Source organism: Manis pentadactyla, chromosome 4 (genome assembly GCF_030020395.1).
Source record: "Manis pentadactyla isolate mManPen7 chromosome 4, mManPen7.hap1, whole genome shotgun sequence".
Lineage (NCBI taxonomy): Eukaryota > Metazoa > Chordata > Mammalia > Pholidota > Manidae > Manis > Manis pentadactyla.
The window spans coordinates 131,501,059-131,524,795 of record NC_080022.1 but is presented as its reverse complement, the minus strand read 5'-3'; the positions used below and the strand labels follow the sequence as shown (position 1 = coordinate 131,524,795).

General features: G+C 49.4%; 1 protein-coding gene across 12 annotated transcripts in view; it reads right to left on the bottom strand.

The window, feature by feature from the left end:
• The window catches only part of GAS7 (growth arrest specific 7), a 224,138-nt gene that overhangs the window by 9,177 nt on the left and 191,224 nt on the right, over nt 1-23,737 (bottom strand). For all 12 annotated transcript variants that reach the window (XM_036927721.2, XM_057500865.1, XM_036927724.2 and 9 more), the window contains 6 exons: nt 22,559-22,648; nt 18,575-18,690; nt 15,990-16,064; nt 11,211-11,289; nt 4,932-5,060; nt 3,933-4,056 (listed from right to left, as the gene is read on the bottom strand). In XM_036927721.2, the coding sequence (XP_036783616.1) occupies nt 3,933-4,056; nt 4,932-5,060; nt 11,211-11,289; nt 15,990-16,064; nt 18,575-18,690; nt 22,559-22,648 (613 nt within the window). The remainder of the gene's footprint in view (nt 1-3,932; nt 4,057-4,931; nt 5,061-11,210; nt 11,290-15,989; nt 16,065-18,574; nt 18,691-22,558; nt 22,649-23,737) is intronic.

Genomic DNA, 23,737 nt, shown 5'->3' with positions numbered 1-23,737 from the left:
ACCTGAGAACCTTGCTGCACAAAACAATTCCAGGCCCAGAAGCACCGGTAGGTCCTGGCAGCTTGCTATCCCGGCACATACCCGAGACCCACTGAAACAGAACCTACATTTTCACAAAATCCTCAGGTTCTCTACATGCACGTCGCAGTCAGAGAAGCAACACAAGAGCACACAGCTTGGTCTGCATGTGGCTGGCTTCCTGATCACAGGGTTCTAGAGAGTGGAAGGCGTCAAGGCCCTTGCTCATGAAGGGAAGAACCCATGAGTCAACCCAAAGCTAACTGATTCACATTTTAAATCCAGTAATTTGAGGAGATTCAAAGTTACTTCTATGAAAACATCACCCATGCTCATGTGTATTCCAAAATGAAAGTGACAGATATGTCCACATGACACAGGGCCAAACTCAATCTCCCCTCTGGTGAACCATGCCACGAACCACGAGCTGGGAGATGAGCCGTGAGTGGCAGAACCCAAATCAAGGGCTGTGTTCATGTTGTTGCTCTCGGTCCAACTCAAAGGACTGGGCCATTGGTCCAAAAAAGGATTGAACTGGAAGGAAGAAAGTGGATGCCTTTCTGCAAATGCATTCCCACCGCAAGCCTGTGCCTGACCAAGAATGGGTCAGCCTGTCACCCTGTGGACGTGCAATATGAAAATTCCTGCAAAGCAAAACAGAAGGAACAAATAGCATTAGACTCACAGACACTGAGAAGTGACTAGCAGTTACCAAAGGGGAGGGAGGAGAATGGGCAGGGGTGGGGAGGGGCACTGCTGGACCACTGTAATGTACATTTGGTAAAATAAAGAAAACTTCCAAAGCCCTATTTGTCAATCCTGATCTTGAGAACCTGCATTGGGAACTTCTGCAGTATCTAGGGGCACTAGAGTAAGTAAAGAAGAGCATGCCTCTTTCTGTGCAGCCCAAGGCTTTGAAATCAGACCCTCTGAACAGTAGCTGCTAAGAGACATGGATACTGGAACCAGAATAACTGAGCTGTCACACCAGCTCTGCTGCTTATTAGCTGCGAGATCTTGGACAAGTCAATGAACCTGCCTGTGCCTCAGTTTCCTCGGCTGTAAAACGGGGATAATAATGGTCCTTTCACAGAGTCGTGGTGAAGATTAAATTAGTCAATATGCAGAATGTGCTCAGAACGGATGCTAGTACAGAGTCAGCCCGGTATTAATAAGAGCTACGGTGGTGATGATGAAGATGACAGAAGGAACAAGTCCCTGAGGACCCCAATGTCTTCCCTTCCCGCAGCCTTGGCAAACTTGGAGGAGAGAAAGGTAAGGGCAAAGAAGAAAAGCAAAGCTGACATTTCCTGGGTGACAGGCTGTCCAACAGAGTGGTGACAAGCAGAGACTTTGGAATAAGAGAAGATGGGATTTCTGGGCCACAGCACTGCCTGACTGCGGTCTTGGGAAGGCCCCTCGTGCTGTCTGTCTCCACCTTGGCGTGCGCCTTGCATCTGCCCATGAAAAGATATGAAAATACCTCCCTACAGGAGGACTGTGGAGAAGAGAAGGATCTAAGGAACGTAGCCTGGTGCTGGGCACACAGAAAGGGCTTTAAAAAAGCAGTGGTTTTCAAAATTAGGTCCAAGGACCAGCCCGTCATCACAAATTCCTAACCACAGGATAAGAGACCGTATTATCTGATGGCCACGAATATAACGGGAAGCAAATAGCAAAAGACTAGAAACTACAGTAACAGAGCCCTAGTGACTGAAAATTTAAACGTTTTCTTTTAAATTTATCTCAAAGGATGGGATCGAAATACAAGCAGCAAAACATCTAGAACATGAGATAATTGAAAATGCTGCAAATCTGAACTTAAGGAATATGGTTAAAAGCAGGGATGTGAGCAGAAATAAATGCCTGGTGGGTTGAATACTTAGTTTTTTTAAAATCTGAAGCCAAAAAAAGTAAGGAAAAAAGTATTTAAAAAATAATCTCGAAGAAGGGAAGGTCCTCCTAAGTCAGTCATCAAACCTAGAACTCATAACGGCAAAGACTTATACAAAAAAAAACCCAAACAAACAAACAAAAACACAAGAAATAAAGTGCCCCAACCCCTGCCAAAAAAAAGGAGGAAAAGACAAACAACAAAATTAAAAGATAAATGACAACCTGGGAAAAAATATCTGCAATTCAAATGACAAAAGGTTAATTTCCTTACATAGAAATAATCCATAGCAATCAATCAATAAGAAAAAGGCCAGCTACTTGACAATGGGGACAGGATATGAGCTAGTCAGTTCATAGGGAAAAAGTCACATGATCTATAAGTCTATTTTTAAAATGTTCAACTTCACTCAATGAGAAATGTAAATTCAATTAACAAAATAGTGTTCTTCAGCAATAAAATGTAGTATTAAAAGTTAAAAAGTTAATAAGTAAAATAGTATTCTTTACTAGATGGCTACGATGTCAAAATGTGACAACACAATGCTGACAAGAATTTAGGAAGTAGGCGTCCAGAGATGTTTTTTGTGGGTACACCTCTCTGGAAACAATCTGGAACTATTCCCTCAAAATAAATACAAACTTTTGACCCACAAATTCCACATCTATATTCTCTCTGTATGCAGATTTAGTCTCACAAACATGCAAACACATTTACAATAACAGCATCGCAGGCTTGGCAAACACCGCAATGATCTGCAAGTCCTACAAAAATCAATTAAGGGAACGATGAAATCATTTGGATACAATCATACACAAGGACATTATTCAATCCTCGAAAATGAATTCATATACCATGAATTCATTTGAATGGGCAAATAAATGTACAGGCGATGGAACAGAGAGATCGCTAAGATTCATCAATTAAACATAAGTTCAGAACAGAGTATAATATGAGCTAGTAAGAATAAATTTAAATGTAAGAATTAAAAACATTTTTAAAAATTAAAACACTAGGAAGTGTCAATGGTTGATTATATCTGGTGCATAAGATTTTATATTCTTATGTGCTATTAAAATATTTTGCCAAGCAGCAATACTGTTTTGCAATATAATTTTATTTCTTAATAATTTAATGAACCAAACTATTTAAATATGCTTCTCCCCCTCCTGGGTCTCCCTTCCCAAACCCATTATGCATGTCTTCTATTTTTGGATCCAGTAACTGTGCACTATAAGATCTTCACATCAAATGCTGTATTACATTATTTTATTATTGACTTATTTTTATACCACCGTGTTTCAGAATGTTTTAGGCTGCTTGATTCTATAATGAATTAATTGTACCAGACTTACCAGAAGTTGAGGCAAAAAGGACCTAGAGACCATCTGATCCAAACCCTAACCCTACAGCACACATTTCAATTCCAGAAAGCAAAACGCACTGTCTGTGCATGCACTGAAACTTTGGCTTTTAAAAGAAGTATTTAGTACGTTTTTTTACGGCTTGTAAGTGGTTCTTCTCCCCGTTCTTTGTGCACTGGCTAGTTTTTACCACTAGGTGGAAACAGAAACCAACTCTCCGGGGAGTCCCAGAGAGCATCTGAAACCCGGTTATTTCATTCAACAACACGTGGGCCTGTGTTCCAGGGCAGTGGGAACCCGTCACCACAGGTGAGCCTTCCGTATCACTCCCTGGGGAGGTGGAACAGCATGGGCGGGTGGGGCGGTTGGCATTTCTCAGGTGGGCTCCACACAGGGATACAACCCCTGAGTTCTGAGTGGGTGGACGCGTTTGTCCAGGTCCTGGTCAGACATCCAGGTCTTAGGCAAGAGAACAGCCCTCTGCGGACAAAGTGAGGAGCCCAGTCCCCCACCATGGGCTGCAAAGAGCCTGGCCCGCTGCCTGTGCACGGCCCCGCCCACCAGCCTCAGCCCTGGGCCTGCCATCCCCCAGCCCTCCCCTTTCTGTACCCAGGGGAGGATGGTGGGAGGCGGGTGGAGGATGGTCCCTCACTCACCAGCCTGAGTGGACTTCCTCCGGGCCTTCTTGATGTCCTCCTCCGTTTTGTTGCTCAGCTTGATCTCCAACTGCTGGGTCTTCATCTCCAGGTCTCTCTGCCGCTCCGTGAGGGCTTTCCGGGCCTGGGGTCCAGCAACACCAGAGAGCTGTTCCCAAGGCTCAGAGCCAGGAGCGCCCCGTGGTTCCCATGGCCCAGCCTCCCCTTTGCTGGTATGAGTCCTTTCTTTTCCCTGTTCCTGTGGATGACGCCATCTAGCAGAGGCCAAGCTGCTAGATGAGCCTCACCCAGCCACTGGTGGCCATGCAGATGCTGTATCTCATCTCTGACTTGTTCAACTGCAGTCCTGACTTGGCCTAGCAGGAAGCCTCTCAGACCACGAACACATTCTAGGGACCCAGGCTAAAATCACAGCCTCTCTGATCACCTCCCAGCAGTGCTCAGTGGGTGGCAGTGCCAGCCACCCCATTCTGGGGCAGGAGGGGTCCTTCAGTGGTGGCAGCTGGCAGGGTCTAGGGTGCCTGCAGCAGAACCTGCCCCCTTTTACTGCGTGTCTGTCCAGAGCCCTGGAGTCAGCCCCCTGGGAGAGCCCTCTTCACTCCAGGACTGGAAGTCAGCAGCTCTCACGCCCCACAGAGGTCAGGCCTCCGGGAGGGGAGGGATTCAGTCAGGATGGAATCTGCCAAGTGAGGCCCACACAAAAGGGCCACGTACGGACTGGCAGCACCTCTAGGTTCAGCATCTCACAGAAGAGCAGGGGCACCTTGTCTCACTGCCCAGTGGAGCCCTACTCTCCCCCTTGGCAGGTGCAGCCTCTGCTGCTCCCACTGGCCCTCTGGGCCGTGGTCTCAGCACCAAGGGGAAGCAGCTCCTACTTGCCCTTTGGCTCGAGGCTTGCACTGTCCCCCCCACTCTGGACCCACCACGCAGGGACAAGGATCCCTGCCTGACACGCAGAGCCCCTGCTGGTTCCAGCCAGCCCCCTCCTGGGCCCCGCACCTTCTCTACTGCGGCATAGCGGCTGGCCAGCTGCTTGCGGAGGTCAGCGATGTGGTGGTCACACTTTTTCATGTCTTTCTTGAAATTCTCACGGAAGTTCATCAGGGGCTTCTCCACCTCACTGTGAAGCTGTGAAGGAGAGTGACGGGGACACGCTCAGGCCCCCGGGCCCCCAGCTGCAAGTGGAGGAGGGAGGGGCAGGGACGGGGTCTGGGGCAGTGGCCTGGCCTGCCCAACAGGAAGGTTAAAGGCCAGTGGCTCATCGGGTTTCTGTTTAGGAAGTCCCCTTAGTGGGCTAGGCCCCAGTGCTCACACCAACAGGTGGACAGGTTAGCATCTGGGGCTCTCCCAGTCCCTTCTTGGCTGCCTCCTCCCTCCTCTGAGCTCCCACAGCTTTTTGTGGGGCTCTGCTCAGGTGTCTGTCTCTCTTCCTTTCCAAACTGGGATATTTCTGGGTGCAGAAACCAAGCCATCATCTCGCACAGTGACTGCTGCACAGGTGCTATTTAATTAGGTGAGCTCAGGTCAGTTCTATTTACTGAACACCTGCTCTATGCCAGGTGCTGAGGTGGGACACATCTGGACTGGACATGGTCCAAAGCTTGAACTCCTGGTGGGAACTACCTGAGGTCCGGGGGGGAACGCACAGGGGCCCTTTCCTGAGCTTGGCCCAGGGAGAGTTTCGCCCCCTTGCTGGTCTGCATGGAGACAGGCACACTTACCTCCCACAAGAGGGAATCGACCAAACCCCAAGGGCCAGGGAATGTACTGTATGCTCTGAGAGGAGCTGGGTCACAGCAGGTTTTCAAGCTTTTTCCTCCTTATTGTTCTTTCCCTCATTCACTTTCCACTCCCTTTTGAAGGAGGACTTTTACTTTTTTTTTTTTAGCATGACCATGAGATACATTTGTTAAGAAAACTGATCAAACAGATCAATGTGGACCTGCTGTGGTCAAAGTCAGGGAACAGACTAGAGGCCAGATGACAGGTGCGCACGGTACTGCTCCCACCCTGACTCAGCCTCCCAGGGACCCTCTGCCTCCAGGAAGTTCCAGAAGTGCCTCCAGGAAGCACAGCTAACGTCCCTGGCTGGCAGATGACCTCCCAACTCTGTCATTTCTGCCCTTTTCCTCCCCACCAGACTCTTGCTACGTGACGTTTTCCTTTGGAGAGCTCGAGGACTTAGGTGTCCCTAGTTCTGAATGGCCGATTACACGTGACTGGGAGTTCCAAGACAGCAGAGGCCCCACTGGCTTCGCCACAGCTGTGTCCACAGCGTCCAGCCAGAGTTGGCGTGGGGCGGGTACCCCTTCCCCAATGGGGAGAGTAACAGAACCCTCAGTGCCCAATGCCTGGTGACAAGGCACAGACTTGCTGGATGACCTTCAAAGACCAGCCACCTCCCAGATGCCCGTCTCCCACTGGTATTAGTTGTAAATGACTCCCAATTACTTTTCGAGCCCTAGAAGGCTCCTTGTCTGGGCAAACACCGCCATCTGGTGGCAGCCTTGAGATGCTACAAACTCGCAAGCTGCTGAGAACACGCAAACTCCTCTCCGCACAAACTAGGTGTTTGCTAAAGAGAATGGGCTGCGGCATCATTTTGCTACTGCGGGAACTTGCTTCTGAGTGGGGCTCAGGAGGTCTAACAGCCTGTTGACTCATTTACTCCAAGGTCTCTTTCTGAGGGCCTAGAAAGCAAGGTGATCTCCAGACTTTAAGGTTCCTGGGAGCAGCCGTGCTTGGAGGGGCTTTGCAACATTCGGAATTCCTGGGCCTCAGCTCCAGGTCTGTGGTCTGAGGAAGGGCCCACACACCTGCCAAGATACCAGAGTGTTTCCCTAAATTGCAAATGATGTTCCAGAAACATAAGGCTATCTTTATCTATCAGCTGTCTGAGGTCATTCAATCCCAGAGATGAAGACCCGTGGATTCTCCCTCTATAAGTATTTTAAAAAGACTAATTTTTTTCTTTAAGAAATTGGCTGGGTTTTTTTTAAACACTCATTCTTACCCGTACACATCTTCGTTTAACAGGAGGCAGAAGGCCTTCCCAGAAGTTCGTCCTTGCGGACCCTTGAGCCAATCCGGCTCAGACAGGCCAGGCGATGGGGGCCATTCAATCTGCCTTTTCAAACTCCGGTCCTCCTGGCCTCCGCTGCTGCATCTCACACATCAGCAGGGAATAAGGGAAATCTCTGGTTGGAAGGGATTTCACAGACTGTCTGGTTCAGGGTTTTTCAAAGGGTAGGTTGCCAAGACTTGTGAAATTAATTGAGTGGGTCAGGACCAGTTTTTTGGTGAGAATAAACCAGACATGCATGGAAAATATCCAAGCACATTTTAGGTGGGAGGATAAGCCCTATTCCGTGAAACATTTGTTCTGGCTATGTATGTGCCTATCTGTATGTGGATATCTGTGTGTTTGGCATGGCCCTGTAAAACATACTACTGTGGGTCAGTCAAGTACGTTGCAAGTTGCTGATCTGGTCCAAACTCTTTGTAAGCCCAGAGATGCTAAGTGACTTGCCCAAGGTCACACAGCTTGTTAGTGATTAACACTGACATAAAACTCATGTCTCCTGACTCCCACTGTCCCCCTAAAATCTTCTCACTGAATGCATCACTTCTATGGCATGATCAGATTTTCTCCCATCAGAAGAAATTTTTCTATTTTCCCTTCCTCGGCTGGAGCCAGGTATAACTTCCTTTGTATAGAGCAATCTTATTTCTTAGGCAGTCTGTGGATATTAACAATGGCTTGAGCTAGTAGACTAGCAAAGCCTGAAAGACTGCCATAACAAAATTGCATTTCTTAAAGAGCTCTTACCCCCAACACAGAACATTCAGAGAGGAATTTCAATGGGCCTTTTGAAGCAGACAGTAAATATGGGTTTTGTGCATATGAAGCCATTATTATCCATGGCAGATGAATAAATCTTTGGAGCCCCTTTCCTTTCAAGGAATAGCCACACCACCACTGGGCAGCCATTACAATTGCCTGAGGCCACCAACACTGACTGACAGGCTGGAGACAGTTCTGGAAAAATGTGTTTTGTGTGAACGTTCTTCTTAGGCCTCCCACCAGCTGAATGGTGAAGTCAGCCCTGCTTCCTAAATACCTCGCTTAGAACATCCTGAGCATCTGGAGGGCCAGCCTGCATGACCCTGGACAGCCCCTAACAGAGGGCAGAGGGCTCCTCCTAATGGGGCCCTGGGCTTCCAATGCCACTGGTGCCCAAAGAAAGGTCTGGGGGTCAGGCCTCCAACTCGCTCAGCCCTCTCCTCTATTTCCTCGGCAGCTGAGCCCCCCTGGCTGTGTGACCGGGGGCTGCACTATACCTTCTCTGCCTCTGCTCATTTGTGAGATGGAGATGCTGTCTTGCACGGTGGCTGATAAACCCAAGGGGAAGGAGCTACATCCCGTGCACAACCATTTAGAACACTTACATCACTGTGACACAGTGAACAATGTGTGTTCTGGTCTTTGTCCCCGGCTCCTGGCCAGAGAGCCTAAAACCTCTGTAATTTCCTAAGTGACAGGGAGGCTAGGAGGATCTCTGTTACAATATTCGGTCTTTGGCCCTGGTTCCTGACACAGAGCTCCTGATCCCTTGGCATTTCCTGGGTGATAGGAGCCTCTTCTAACAAGGCAACTCTTGGTGGATGCCGGCATAGTTTCAGGACGGGGGCTGGTCACCAGAAAGTCTAGCCCATGATTAGAAGCTCGGGACTTTCAGCCCCACCCCTCCACCCCAACCTCTGGGGAACGGGGAGGGCCTGGAGATGGAGTTAATAATGATCAATCATGCTGATATGATGAAGACACCATAAAAAATCCCTAAACCAGGGGGTTCAGAGAGCCTCCAGGTTTGTGACCACATCCAGGTACCAGGAGGGTGGTGTCCCACCCTAATTCCACAGGGACAGAAGCGCCTATGCTCAAGACAGTTCTGGACCTCACGTTACATACCTCTGCATCTGGCAGTTCACCTGTGTCCTTTATTAGATCCTTTAATATAGAATAAAACTGTAAACCTAAGTATGTGTTTCCCTGAGTTCTATGAGCTATTTTAGCAAATGATTAAACCTCAGGAGGCCGTGTGGGAACCCCTTATTTGTAGCCAAGTCAGACAGAAGTGTGGGTAACCTGGGGACCTACTACTTGTAACTGGCCTCTGAAGTGGGGGCAGTCTTGTGGGACCGAGCCTGTAACCTGCGGGATCAGATGTAGGCGCTTAGTGTCAGAACTGAGTTGAACTGCAGGACACCCAGCTGGTGTCAGAGAATCAGTCGGTGTGGGAAAACCCCCCACATCTGGTGGCTAGAATTACTGGTGTTGGTAGTGGTACTAAAAAGACACAGGAGAACATTCCGTCAGCTCTTGAGTACTCTGTAAACAGTCAAGAATCGGGGTTCCGCTGATGGGAGTAAATGCCACCAGGATTCCTGGGGACCCAGCAGTGGTCTTTCAGAGGCTTGCAGATCTGGCTCCCACCCCGCCCCATCACAAAGGCAGTTTCCCGGCCCTCCCACCAGTCAATGAAGTTTCTGCCACCACACAGAAAGGAGCTGCTAGGGGCTAGGACGGGAGGAGGGAGACTGGAGGGAACACTACCCAAGAGCTGCAGCTTAAAAATAACCCCCTGCTTTGTATGCAAGGCACAAGAGAAGATCCCTTCTCTCCTAGTGCTTGAGTGGCAATTTTCTTATGAAGTGTTTTGTGCATGAGGTTAGGAGCCACTGTTAGCCCAGGAATTCTCTGGGTCTCACACATCTGGGTGTCCCCCACTCTCAGAGCACTTTAGAAGTGGGAAGCTCGTAACAGCCCTGTTTCCCCTCCTACCCCAGCTCTTTCTAAAGCTCCTTCATGCGTCTCAGCCACCTGAGCCATTCACCCTGCCCTCCGTGTGCAGAGAACCATCCTGGGGTGGGGTCGGGGTACCTGGGTACACAGCCAGGTTCCTGTTCTCACCCAGTGCATGTCCCATGGCAACCCCAAAGCCCAGAACTGCAGTCGCTGCAGGGAAAGCACTAGGAAAGAGAGTGGACCCGTGAATCCTGAGCGAGGAAGTCCTGGGAAGGGGCAGCCATCCTTGGGGGTGGCCACCTTCAAGGGGTAAAGGAGGTATTGTGCCCCCACCCCTTCAATTTAAAAATGGGCTCAGAGAGTTTAAGCACTTTGTCTAAGTGCCTTCCTGGGCTGCTGTGCCTGACTGTGGTGAGAGGGCAGAGGGAAGAGCATGGACTCCAGGAGGCCAAGGTCACCGGGAATGGTGCCCCTCTCAAGGGTCTGTTCCTTTAAAAAGCAAGCATGCCAGTGAACCACCCTGCCAGTCATGCACACTGTAGCATGAATTCACTTAGACCCCTCGTTTATTTTTCCTCTGAAAAGTAGCTGAGAGACAGATGGAATTTGGAGGTTATGAGCCAGAGAGTGGCGAACAGAGGGTCCTTTGTAAACATGGAGAAATCTTGAGAGAAAGTAGGCCTGAAAAGATGGGGCGGTGAGGCAGCAGGGTCAGGAGGAGCTAGTCAGAGGGCCCCACTCTTCATTACTTCAGGAAATATTTACTGAGCATCTACTGCGTGCTAGCCAGCACCCTGAGGACCCAGGGAGAGTGGACAGGATAGAAACATCACGTCCTCAAGGTCAAGGTGCTAGTCTTTAGATCCAAATGAAAGAAGGGTCAGGTGCATAGTCTGAAACTGTGTAAGAACAAATAGAACAAAACCAAAACATTCTCCCACTGGCCTAGTCCAGTCTCTCCTGACACCAAGGAGGAGAAAATGCCAGTATGTTCCTTTGAAAACCCCACAAGGCTAGAGGGAGTGTCACCATTCCGGGGCTCAACTGAGGAGCTGAGGGCTGTCCACCCACCCCCCAACAGACCTCTGCTGAGGCAGACCACACTGGCTCACCACAGCCAGATGTTAAATTTGTAGGAAGTTTGTGAGCTGGTTATTAGAGACAGCCAGTATTAAAAATTTCATGATCTAAACTTAAAATGAACAAATTCCATTAAACACAAAGATCATGAATACTCGGCACTTATCACTTCCTAACTATGTTTTACTATTATCCATGCTCTTGATGGGTATTTATGGGGACTGGTGTTCCGTATGGTGGGAGCACTACCACTTTTGGGTAGATCTTCCCAGACGCTTGAAATTTACACCAGGGAAATTGGCCAATGATAGAGACTGCAGAGATGGTTGTCAGAAGTCTGGCAGCACCGCCCTGTGAGACCAACCTAGAGGGGCGCAGGGAGGGGTTACCTTGGCAGAGAACTTGAGGTGCACTTCTGCCTCGTCTGCAAGGCTCTTCTTCACCTGGGCCCATGCTTCTCCAAGGGAGCTGCAACACAAGGAGACTGTCAGGCCCGCAGAAAGCCGCCCCAGTCTCGGGCCAGGGGCTACAGACCTTCCTGAGGCAGGATGGGGGTCTCCACCCTGAGTCTTGGGGAAGCATGTAACACCCGAGGTTGTGGACGTGGCTGAGGCTGAGGCCAGGCACAACACCAACATAGAGTAGCATATTTCAGCATATCCCAAACTGAGCTGAGGACCTCTGGGGCTGAGGGAACAGACCATAGCAGGCAGTCTGGGGAAATATCTGGAAACCCAGAGAACTGGGGAGATGCGAGAGGAAGGCGGGGTGCAGCCACAGGGAGGGGCTTGATCCCTGGCTCATTACTGTCCCCATGCCTTCCCGCTGTCTTGCCCCAGCTTGCTGATGAGGGGTGCAAATGCCTGCTGGTAAATCAAGGAAGGACAGAACAGGTGCCTTTTCAGGAAGAAACCCTTTTCAAAAGGAAGATCCCACACAGCCCTGTTTGCAGGTCAACCCTTCCGCGGCCTGACTGCCAAGAGGGAAGAAGATGGACCACCTGGGTCTAGGGACCTGAGCACAGAAGGCTCCCCGTCACCATCCTCAGAGCACAGCTCTTCGCTGCTGCTGGACTGTGAGCCTGGTGCTGACCTTACAGGAGAATGGCAGAGTCCTCTAAGCCATTACTTAGAGAAATAAATCACTTTTCCATGCCAAGGACAGGTTTCAAATAGAAGCAATCTCCTGAAGTCACCGAGACTTCTCAGTGCAGGCCCCTATGCTACAACCTCCATTGTTTGGCACTCTTGAAACCTTGCTGGCCTTCCCAATATCCCTGCACCCACGCTTGAGACCTCTCCACTCAGCCAGTAAACCCAGCCGAATGCTCAGCTGACTTAATTTCATCAAAAGGCCACTTCCCCCCAGAGAATTCATTTAACTTGAGTGGCAAAAGCTGATTAAATGACAGCATGCTACAAGGCTTCTGGGTTTCGAGCAGAGCAGCAGACAGCTGAGAATCACCCAACAGAACAGAATGGATCCCTCTGATCCCAGTCCAGGCCTGGCTGGTTGCAGTGCTGGCTCAGGCCGAGGTGGGTGTTTATGGGAAATGACTGACTGATTTTATCTAGCAGTCCAGCCGCAGAGAGAGGTCCCCTCGGGTGATCCTGGTTGGGGAGCCCACCAGGGAAGAAATGGAGTGAGAAGCAGGCCAGTCCAAGCTGTTGACGTCTGTCCTGGCCAGCAGGGCCTGAGCCCCTGGAAGCTATTCTAGGACAACTCTGGAGGTCTGGGGTGGGGAAAGGAGGGGTGAAAGCCATTGGGGTGGTCAGATAGAGGAACAAGAGTACCAGGTCCAGAAACAGACGCACACAGATACAGGAGACTGATGCACAGCAAAGGTGCCAGTATCTCAACAGGGAATGGAAGATCTTTTCAACAAATGGCATGGAGACAAATGGATATACGTGGGGAATTAAGGATCTTGAGTCTGACCTCAGCCATACACACAGATGATCTAAGACGGATCACAGGACCAAAGCGAAAGCTGACACTACACAGAAGCTTACAGAAGCAGTCCTAGAAGGAGTGGGCACTTGACTAAAGGTGACAGAAAGACGTCTGTCCCTGCAGCTGAGCTACACAGGAACCTGCCAGAGGTACAGACAGTAGCCCAGGAGCCCAGAAGGCCCTGGGTGGCGCCGAAGAGTTTGTAAGTCTACCGAGAGCTTGACTGTGTGGTCAGCAACGGGCCTAGTGGCAACTGTGAGGGCTCCTGGGAGGACAGGAGGCAGTATACCTCCATGCTGAGGGCATCATCCTTGGCCCCACCTCCACGCTGGGCCTTCACAGGGGGTAGGGTGTCACTGCAAACACCCAGACAGGCCTGCCTGCGAGTACAGCCCCCATGCACACCTCCCCCCTGCCTGACAGTCCAGGCCCCTTGCGGCCACTTCACTATTTAGAAAAAAGCAACTGAGAAATTATCTCACTTGGAGAGAGGCTTTTCATCTGATAAGAGGTTAATGAAAGAAATAAAACCTAAGATACATTTCTCTTCCAGTCTACAGTCGAATCCAAATGCACGTCACTGACAATTACCAACCAGGAAAGGCCAAAATCCCATCTCCTCTCCACACAAGAGCACAGCCAAAGGAAGGATAAAAAGCCGGATCCTGTTTGCTTGCCAATGTGCACAGATCCTTTGGAATGTAACTTGGACACTTTGCACAGCTCGAATACCCCCATCTTCCTGCATTGCCCCAAATTTCTAGGCTCTTGCACCGACACTGAAAGCTTCAAGGTGGCCTAGGCTATTGTCCAAAACTGTGCATCAACGCAAGACAGCGTTGCTGCATGTCGTGAGTAGGGGGCCTGTTGTTCACCACCACTGCCTCAATGGTGCCGCTGGAAGGAGGTGGGCATGGGGCTAGTGTGTGTGTGCAGTGGTGATGGGGTATGCGTGTTCATGCCAGTGAGGCAGGTGGGTAATGCTGATGCACATACGTGAGCGTGTCGAGTTGCCCATGTCTGTGGGTTCGTGTGTGTACGGCAGTGGGGTGGGCCTGACCTGTACAGCGGGGAGCGTATGCTGTGCCTGCTGGCAGGACAGAGTGTCCTTGGCAGCAGTCCAGGCGGAGGAGGTGGAAGCTGGAAGACCCTGGAGGAGCATGGCACTTACAGGGCATGGCGAGGCCGAGGAAAGCCCGCTTCCTGGCCCGGAAGGGTGACTCCCCCACGTGTCCCCTTCCTGCCCTATCTCAGGCCTGGGGCTTGGGGGCAGAAGGGGGCCGGAGGTAACCTCACTTATGCCCATGGAAGAGACACTGGCCCTACAGGGCCGCCCTGTGGCTCTCCGGGTCAGGGAGAACCACTTGGAGAAGGCCTCTTGGCTGCACAGCGGGCCCATGCGGAGGCCTTAATCAAAGCCACATTGGTTGGCAAAGCCCTGTCCCCTGAAGGAGTCAGGCCATGCAGACAGATTTGGACACGGTTAACATCACAGCCCTCTGACAACCGCAGCCATAACCACCCACGACAGAATGTCTTCCTTCCTCGGGGCTCTCTTCCCCTCGTAGCAGGAAGTCAGACTAGACAGAGGGGGACCTTTCAGCTCTATAATTTCCTGAGTCTTTGTTTGTTCTTATTGGGGTGAAATCCACATAATATAAATTAACCATTAAAGAGAACCATCCAGTGACATTTACTACATTTACCATGCTGTGTAGCCACCACCTTTATCTGGTTCCAATACATTTTAGTCGCCCTATTATGGACTGAACACTTGTGCACCCCCTCCCCACCCAAGTTCCTATGTTGAAGCCCCAACCCCCAGTGTCCCAGTGTGGCTGTTATCTGGAGGTGGGGCCTCTTAGGAAGTAATTAAGGTTAAATGAGGTCAGAGGGGTGGGGTCCTCATCCGAAAGGATTCATGTCCCTGTAAGAAGAGACACCGGAGACCTGCTCTTTGTCCTCATGAAGGACAGGCCACCTGCAGTGTGAGAGGAGCACTCTCAAAGACACCAACCCTGCTGGCACCTTGATCTCGGACATCCCAGCCCCAGAACTGAGAACTTAAATGTTTAAGCCCCCTGGTCTATGGGATTCTGTTTCAGCAGCCCAAGCAGATGAATGCACACCCCAAAAGGAAATGCCATACCCATTAGCAGTTACTCCCCTTCCCCTTTTTCCCCAGCCCCTGGCAACCACCCATCTTCATTCTGTCTCTCTGGATTTGCCTGTTCTGGATGTTTCTTATCAATGGGTGTCTGGCTTCTTTCATGTAGTATGTTTTTGGGGATTCACCCACATAGTAGCATTCCTTTTAATGGCTGAATAATATTCCATCATGTATATCCCTACGTCCAACACAGACATACCACAATTTGTTTATCCATTAGCTAGCTGCTTTTCCCACTTTATGGCTACCGTGAATCATGCTGCTATGAACACACATGTACATGTATTTGTTTGGTATCTGCTTTCAATTTGGGGGGGTATAAACCTAGGAGTGGAATTACTGGGTCACACGGGAACTCTATGTCTAGTTGTCTGGGGGCACTGGCACACAGCTGTCCAGAGAACATCATTTTGCACTCCGAGTGGCTGGCTGAAACTCTGTTAACAGACAAGCAGAGAAAGCTATATAGTTTTCCTCCCACTGCGACCCTTCTGTGGCTGAGAGGGGCCGCTGAGCCTCCCTCAGCCCAGGTCCCACCCATGAAGGGCTGGACTGTCATAGCTGGAGGGGGAGGAGAACCTGGGCCTCAGACCCGCAGGAGAGAATTCTAGACAAGGGCCAGGTGCGGAATCTGCTCACACGCAGCTTCCCACCAGCCTGCCCTCAGACAAAGAGGAGCTGGGGGTGGGCATCTGGGAGCTGGTGCCCAGCTACCCGGGGCCCAGACAAAGGGAGTCCTGACTTTCTCCAGCATCTAACGGGAGGCCTGTGGTCACTAAAGAGAAGACAGTGTGGAAGTGCCACCCCTGAGCCAGGCAAACGGAGCCTTCCCCATCTGACTGATCAGTGACCAGAGAAAAGGGACCTTGGAGGTGGGGCCGCTTAGGAAGTAATTAAGGTTAAATGAGGTCAGAGGGGTGGGGTCCTCATCCGAAAGATTCATGTCCTTGTAAGAAGAGACACCGGAGACCTGCTCTTTGTCCTCACGAAGTGTCCTTCCTGAGTGTCCCTCCTCCCCACTCCCATCGCCAGCCTCCCCACTCACCCCTCCTCCTGGGCAGCCAATGAGTTCTGAGAGAGCTTAGCTAAGTTCTTCGCATATTCTTCTTCAATCTTTATCCTGTAAAGAAAGAAAATCCACAGGTCAGCTGTCCAGAGCCAGACCTGCAGCCCTGCCACGTCTTAACCAGGTAAGGGAACCACTAGCCCATAGGCTCTGAGAGTATGTGCCTCTCGTCTGTCCTCCCAACACACAGTAGGTGCTTTGTAAATATGTGTGGAAAGAATGAGTGAACAAAATTGTCTGAACCTCCATCTCCTTATCTGCCAAATGGGTTACTACCACCTCCAGCCCCGACCCCTCGACGCTGTGAAGATGAAGTGCCATCTGGCACAGCTCCTACCATGGGGCTGGACACGTGGGACACCCTTAGATGAATGGATGTGACCGTGATGGCCACAGGGATGCCCAGTGCTGTCCACCTCTCCCCCTCCGAGCTCCAGAGCTCTGGGTTTTGACCCTCCAAGGTGGCATGGGCCCCTTGGAAGCAGGAATAGAGTCTCTCCCTACAGTCTCCCAGCCCCCTAACCACCAAGCCTGTGTGGCACAAGGATTCCATGGAAACCAGGCAGTGCCCAGAGCCATGCTGATTCCACTTCCCCAGAGAGGGAAGTTGCCTTGGATTTCATCCCCAGCAGGCAGGCACTTGACACACTTTCAAGGCAGCTCTCTGGGGAGTGATCTGTGTCATCTGGCACATCGCGTTAAATGGGTACTGCTCACTGCCTGAGCGGTCCTCTGGGCCGTGTGGGAGAAAGAGGGGCTGTGCTTCAAGGGCTGGAGCCCCGCAGGGCCCCGGTCCACCACTCAGCAAAAGGAAAGGCCCCAGAGACACTGCTGGGCTACAGCGTTTGCATCCCGGCTGCTCAGAAACTGACACCCAACAGGTGCAGCGATGTGCCAAGGGCAGCCCGACCAAGTCCATGGCTGCACAGCTGCTTCACAATTTGGCAGTGAGAGACCCAGCATCTTGTTCCTTCTCTCGCCGCTGCCTCTGCCATCTCTAGTCCTCTAGGTCTATCTCCTACCTCATCTTCCTTTCTGCCTTTAGCCCTGCCATCCCGGAGAGGACACAGACAGCCTGCAGCAGGTGGCCCACACATCCCTCAGCAGCAGATCTAACCCATCACACTCCTAGCTCCAAACCTGCAAAAGTTCTTCAATGACGACTACAGGCACCAGGCCTGAGGCCTACCTGCTCCCTGAGCGTGGCATCCAACCCAGGCCAGCATGGCCTCCATCTACTGCAAAGCACCAGCCATCTGCCCCTCCCGGCACGTGCCCTCCTCTGCTCTCTCCCACCAGCTCTGAAAGGCCCTCCCCACGAGATCCCAAGAAAGTTGCAGGGTCTGCATTCGTCAAGGAAGACCAGAGTGCTCTCAAATGGTGGATTTCCATTTCTTTCCCAACATGACATTTTTATGAATGTATAAACCCTACGTGTGTTCAAATTTTGGCTTTCCAGCCATTTTCCTATTCACCTGTTTTATACTATTGTTTTCTTGCCCCTGAGCTAGGCAATCTCTCAATCCTAACAGTTTAATGGGTCATAAAACAATTTGATCATAAAAATAGAAAATAGGCCTCCTAAGGAAAAGAGGTACTTTAAAATGCCCAGGAATTATACTGGATTATTGTTGTTATAATTTAAGAAGTTATTTTAAAAATATTACCCTTTAATATTTCATTCCAGCAGTTTCTAGGGACTCCAGATGGAAAGTTGTGTGTATGTGTGTGTGTGTGGCATATATGTGTGTGCAGGTGTATGTGTGCAGGTGTGTGAGTATCTGAGTGTGTGCTTAACAGGGTCTCAGAACTTGGAGAGACCCTGTTCAGAGGGGGAGACAGAAAACAAACTTCCTTGAAGCTTTTCCTATTTCCATCAGGTTGAATTTATTGCTTCCTCATCTCTGTTCAAGCAAACCATTTGTTAGACAAATTACAATTTTAATTCCTACACTTATCCTTATGGCCTTACCTGACTCTCCCCTTAGACTGAGCTCCCTGAAGGTGGGGATGGGAGGGTAGGGGGTTTCTGCATGTCCAGGCCTAGGAGGCAGTTTTAGTTCAAAGATCAACTGAAAGGTAACATTTTCTTTTTCTGTTATGACAAGGGAGAGTGTTTCAGGTAAGTAAAGGAGTCCAGCAGCTTGTGTAGGGAACAATAGGGAGTGGTGGAGACTGTGGCAAACTGGAGACACAGGCTCCCTCTTAGGGGCAGCTGTACTCAGATCTGGCCAATTGTGCTAAAGAGAAGCAGAGTCACTCTTGCCAGACTTTCTGCTTTCTTAAGAGATGCTAGATATCTTAGAGATGTAAAATTCACCAATTTAAAAAAAAATGTTGGTTCAAATATTTTAAAACATTACACAGGCCAAAACAATACATCTGCTGGTCAGATTTGTCCCAAGAACCACAAGTCTGAGACTCTGGTCTTATGCTCTCCCAGGTGCCAACCAAGCCCAGTACTGGGCATGCAAAGCTCATTCCTGCTGCTCCCTTTGCTCGGGCCACGGTGCCAAGGTGGGAGCCTTCACCAGTCCTGGGAGTCAGGAGGAGCAGGGTCTCACCTTTCCCGGATGAATTCTGACATTTCCTTCTGCATTTGTTTGCCTTTCAGTTGCTTCTGAAGGAGCAGTTCAAACCCAGCTACGGTCCCATTGCCTTGGGGGTCTTTCTTATCAGCCTAGAAAGGAAACACAAGCACAGGAGTTTAGGTCTGGAGCCACGGGGAACAAAGCATAGGGTAGACAGCCCTAGAAGGGACTGGGATGCCTGGGAACACCCCCCTCAGCCCACAAGGCAGGAACGTTCCAGCAGTCTGGGCTGCCCAGCTGGTGTCTCTCCTGATGCCCCTGCTCCCACGAGTTTTCTGATGCATAAGCCCTTACAGCTGCTGCCACCCCAGCTCCATGACCCTCAATTCTCCCAAGGTGGGACAGAAGAGGAAGAAGGGCAGGTGGCCAGCAGCACTGGCTCTGACGCCCAGTGGCCTGTTACTCCCAAGCAGATGGTTGCTGAGGTTAGCCAGACCCTCCGGGGTGTTTTGGTGTCCTGACACTAAGCTGTGACAGTCTGTGACCTTGGGGGCAGGTACCCCTAACCCCAAGCCATCCCTTCTCCCATCGGCCTCTCACACTTGGCTTGACAGTGCCATCCTGCAGTGCACATTTACGAAAGATCACAGTGGCTTCCAGGGTGAAACTGGATTGAAGGGCAGCCAGAGTGGAAAGGCAGGCTGTTGCACTGACACCCCAGCTGGGGGGCCTCAGGCAGGTTCTGCACTCACTCCAAGCCTGAGCCGCTTCAGCTGTGAAACTGGGGAAATAACCACCCACCTCGTTATGACCATTTCAGGATAAATGACATAAGGAAATGGATGTAGCATAGCCCTCAGCATATAGCTAAGTACTCAATAAATGGTATCTAATATTAGTTTTAAACAAGTCATGAATTCAGGAAGATGGCCAAGTCAATGAAAGGGGAAACGTAGTACCAAATTTACTTTGCAAGCAGATACCCTTAAATTTTCAAAATGAAATACATTTTTACATTTAAATTTTACTTTATTTTTTAATTGAAGAATAGCTGACATATTATAATAGATCCAGGCATACAACATAGTGATTGTACAATTATATATATTACAAAATTATCACCACAAACAGTTACTATCTGTCACCATGCCAAGTTCTTAAAATATTACTGACTATATTCCCCATGTTGTACCTTTCATGGAAGTTTGTACTCCTTAATCTCCTTCACCTATTTTGTACCCCACTTCCCCCCCATCTCTGGCAACCACCAGTTTTCTGTATTTATGAGTCTGTTTCTGGGCTACTCTTTGCTCATTTATTTTGTTAGATTCCACATGTAAGTGAAATCATATGGTATTTGCCTTTCTCTGCCTGGTTTATTTCACTTAGCATTATACCCTCTAGGTCTGTCCAAGTTGTCACCAATGGCACGATTTCCTTTCTTTTTATGGCTGAGTAATATTCCATTGAACAGTATATCACACCTTCCTTATTCACTCACCTATTAACGGACATGTAGGTTGCTTAGCTATTGGATGTAATGATGCAATAAACATAGGGGTGCATGTATCTTTTCGAGCTAGTGTTTTTGTTTTCTTTGGGCAAATATCCACAAATGTGTTTTTTGTTTTGCCTATACTTCCCCAAGGACACCTAAATAGCTCCTTCCTGCTCTCTCCCCTGCCACATCCGCTGCCTGGACCGCGCTAGCACGGCCTTCCCTCACCAGGAATCCAGAGTCAAATGCTTTGATACTTAATGGAAGGAGCTAAAAATACATCCTTTGAAATCACAAAGAGGTGAATCAATGAGAACCCTGCCCCAGGATCTGGAAAGACCCCAGGCTCTTGTCTCAGCTCAGCCACGGGGTGAGGTAGTCAGGTCTTTCTAATCCTAGGCTTTGTCCCTCCACCCCCAACCCTTGAAATAGGAGTGGGTTGCAACTCTTAAGATCCCTTCCAGAGCAAAAAAATTTTAAGAGAGGGTAATGGAAAGGGGTTGGTGATACTTGGAAAGAACCCTACTGACCATCAAGTAGATGTAAGGTTTTACAGCCACCTCTCCACTTCCTCCCAATGTGGGATCCCTTCCTCAGCTGCCCTGAGACACACCGTAATACCTCTGGTGACAAGGAGACCGCCACTACACTGGGTGCACCGTGTCATAGTGGGGCTGTGCTGGCCAATTTAAAGGTTTGTGCATTTGTGCATTTCACTGTACAATTAATACAACTTGCTAAAAAAGCAGAAGAAAAATTATACAAAATATTGAGCCCTAATCTGCCTCCCAAAAGGATGGATATGCTCAGCAATCTGTCCACACCTGGGAAAACCAGCCCAAAGAAATGGGCTTTAATGGTTATGTCAGCAGAGAAATTTCTATTAGAGGGAAAGGCCACAACGGTCAGGGAGATAACACCCTTGAGTAAGTAAGTATCAGAGTCCCAGGAGAGCTTGAGTGAAGACGAAAACTTATACACGTCCATCTCTTGGATGCTGCTGACCAGCGACAGGTTCACATGCCCTTCCCACCCTTCCAGCCCCTTGATACCCACAGGGGTCTCCACACGCCAGCCTCTGGCTCACAGGGTGCCCACTCACCACTCCAGCTGGTCTCCCTTAAGAGTCCATTTCCTGCACCCTTCCTTAGGGATGAGGTCTCCAAACCCAGCTATTTCTCTCCATCTCCCTGGCTGCACCATCCTTCTTGGTCTCCTGCTAACTTCCACCCCTGCACACTCACAGTCCTCTCTCATGGTGCAGATAAATCAGATTAGATCATGCTTAAACCCTCCAACATCTTCCCACTGCAAACAGAACACAACCCAACATGCGTACAGGGCCTATGAACCCTCCTACTTGTGACCCCTGATCACCCTCACCACTGGGCTCAACCCCCAGGGCTGTCTGATGCCAAAGATCCCTTTTTATAATGTCTGCTGCCTCTGCACAGATCTCAGAAGATCTAGAAGAAACACAGCTGGGCCCATAGGAAACTGCCCCTACCAGGGGGCTATAAGAATCACTGGATATCTTCTAAAGCACATATGATTTGGTGGCAAAAAAAAGCATTTTTGTCTAGTACCTGGTTAGAAAACCTAAAAAAGGGGAGATAACTCATTCTGCACAGTGGTGAAAAAGAAGCTTTTATTTTGATTATTGTTACTGTTCCTCAGGGTCTTTGCAAAAGTCTTTTCTTTTCTATTGAAGTATAATTCAGTGGTGTTCAATATATTCACAAGGTTGTACAATCATCACCATTACCTGTTTACAGATAAGGCCATCTGACTTTGAAAGTCACTGCTGACTTTAAAATGCAAATACCCAGGACTAGTCCCAGAGTTTCTGAGATTGTACATTTGTCGAAAGATACTTATTTAATTTTGGAAAAATAAATTAATATAGAATTTACCATCTTAACCACTGTTAGGTGCACAGTTAGTGGCATTAAGTCCATTCACATTGTTGTGCAACCATCAGCACCATCCACCTTCAGACTTTTTTTGTAACTTGTAAAGCAGTAGCTCTTTACCCATTAAACAATATCCAGAAGTTCTGGAACCACTGAACTCTTAGCTGGAGCTCCCAAAGGGAGTTGGACCCGCCCTTCTCCCTGACTTTGATGGAAACAGAGAGACCCAGGAGGCAAAGCATTTATGCATGGTCACCTGGACACCAGTCACAAGAGTGGCATAGCAGGTCTGCAGCACAGGACTGAAGTTGGTTCTAGTCTCTTGCCTTTACTGAGCAGCAAAGGAAGTGCCCCTTCAGCTTACCTGCATCCCAGCTGAGGTTTCCACATACCATGAATGAAAACCTGTTGATTCTGAGATTTATGGAATGATCTGACTCCAAGAGGGTCTCAAGCTTCAGCCTCAGCTGCTTAATTCTACCACCAGTCCTAGGTGTCAACAGGAGAGACCCCTCTGCTTTGAGCTCAAGACCCTTCATACCCCTTCTGGATGTCCATTCCTGGTTCTCAGTGCCACAGTGGGGGGGAAACTGAGGCACCACTTACCCAAAAATAGTCACAATAGCTCCACTCAGTAGGTTTCAGCAGCTGCTGTTCCGGCATCGTGTCTGGGTGAGGGAATGTCACGCAGTTTATCTGTAGGGCACAGAACAAGAAAATGACTTGTCTGGAGGGTTGGGAGAAGCTAGGAAGGCTCTGTTCCCAGGACACAGCACTGAAGAGGTCTCTTTGTAGGGCCAGCTTAATGAACACACACTCAGATTTTAGGATGCTCCTGTGGCCGGCATTTCAAATGAGCAGCAAGGCATGCTCACACCCACCCCACAGGGGCTGGAAGTGGTACAAACTCTCTGAAAGGCAGTGTAACAATCTATCAAAACTGCAAATGGCCAGAGCCTTTCACCTCATGACTATATTTCGATGAATCTATCCTGCAGATATGTGCAGTGACACATGTACCTGGTTTTTCACCAGGCACTGCTGGCAGCAGCAAAAGACTGGAACACAACTCTGTAGTTCACAGCAGGCAAAAGGTTAAAGTATGAGACAAGCATGTGGACCTTGTATCCACGGTGGAAGATGTAAGGAAGTTCTTATGTTCTGATAAGGGAAGTGAGCCAGGGATGCTATGGGGAGAGAGATAATAAGCCAGTCTTTAAAGTATGTTACCATTTGTGTTTAATAAACAAAAGAGGAGACAATATATTTACATTTGGTTATGCACAGAATACTTCTGGAAGCTGGCAATATTGCGTCCAAGAAAGGGAATTCTGTGACTGCAGATCAGGGGCTGAGAAGTTACCTTGTGAGTTTAATCTCATATGTACTCTGTGAACAAAGAGAGTTTAAAATGATCCCTCAAGGTGCATGCTTAGGGCTGGAGAGTGCAGTGTAGAAATTTCTGGAATGCGTCTCAGATTTTTCTGCCCAAGCATGTTCATGGTGCCCCCAGCTTTCCAGCTCCTTGGAAATGGTTTTACCACTGTTTCTGCTGATGTTGCTTCCAGCCCAGGATCTGCTCCTGTGCAGCTGATTGATTTGTGCTCTTTGTGGGTGCCGCAGAGTATTGGGGAGCAAGGCCTGAGCCCTGTCAGTCCTTAACCCCTCCTCACAGCCCAGCATCTGCTAAAGTGGGAGCTGTCAGACGTTCAAGGCAAGAACAGTGAACACCCCTGAGGGTTTGAACAGAGGCCACAAACTCCAACATTGGAAGCCACACAAACA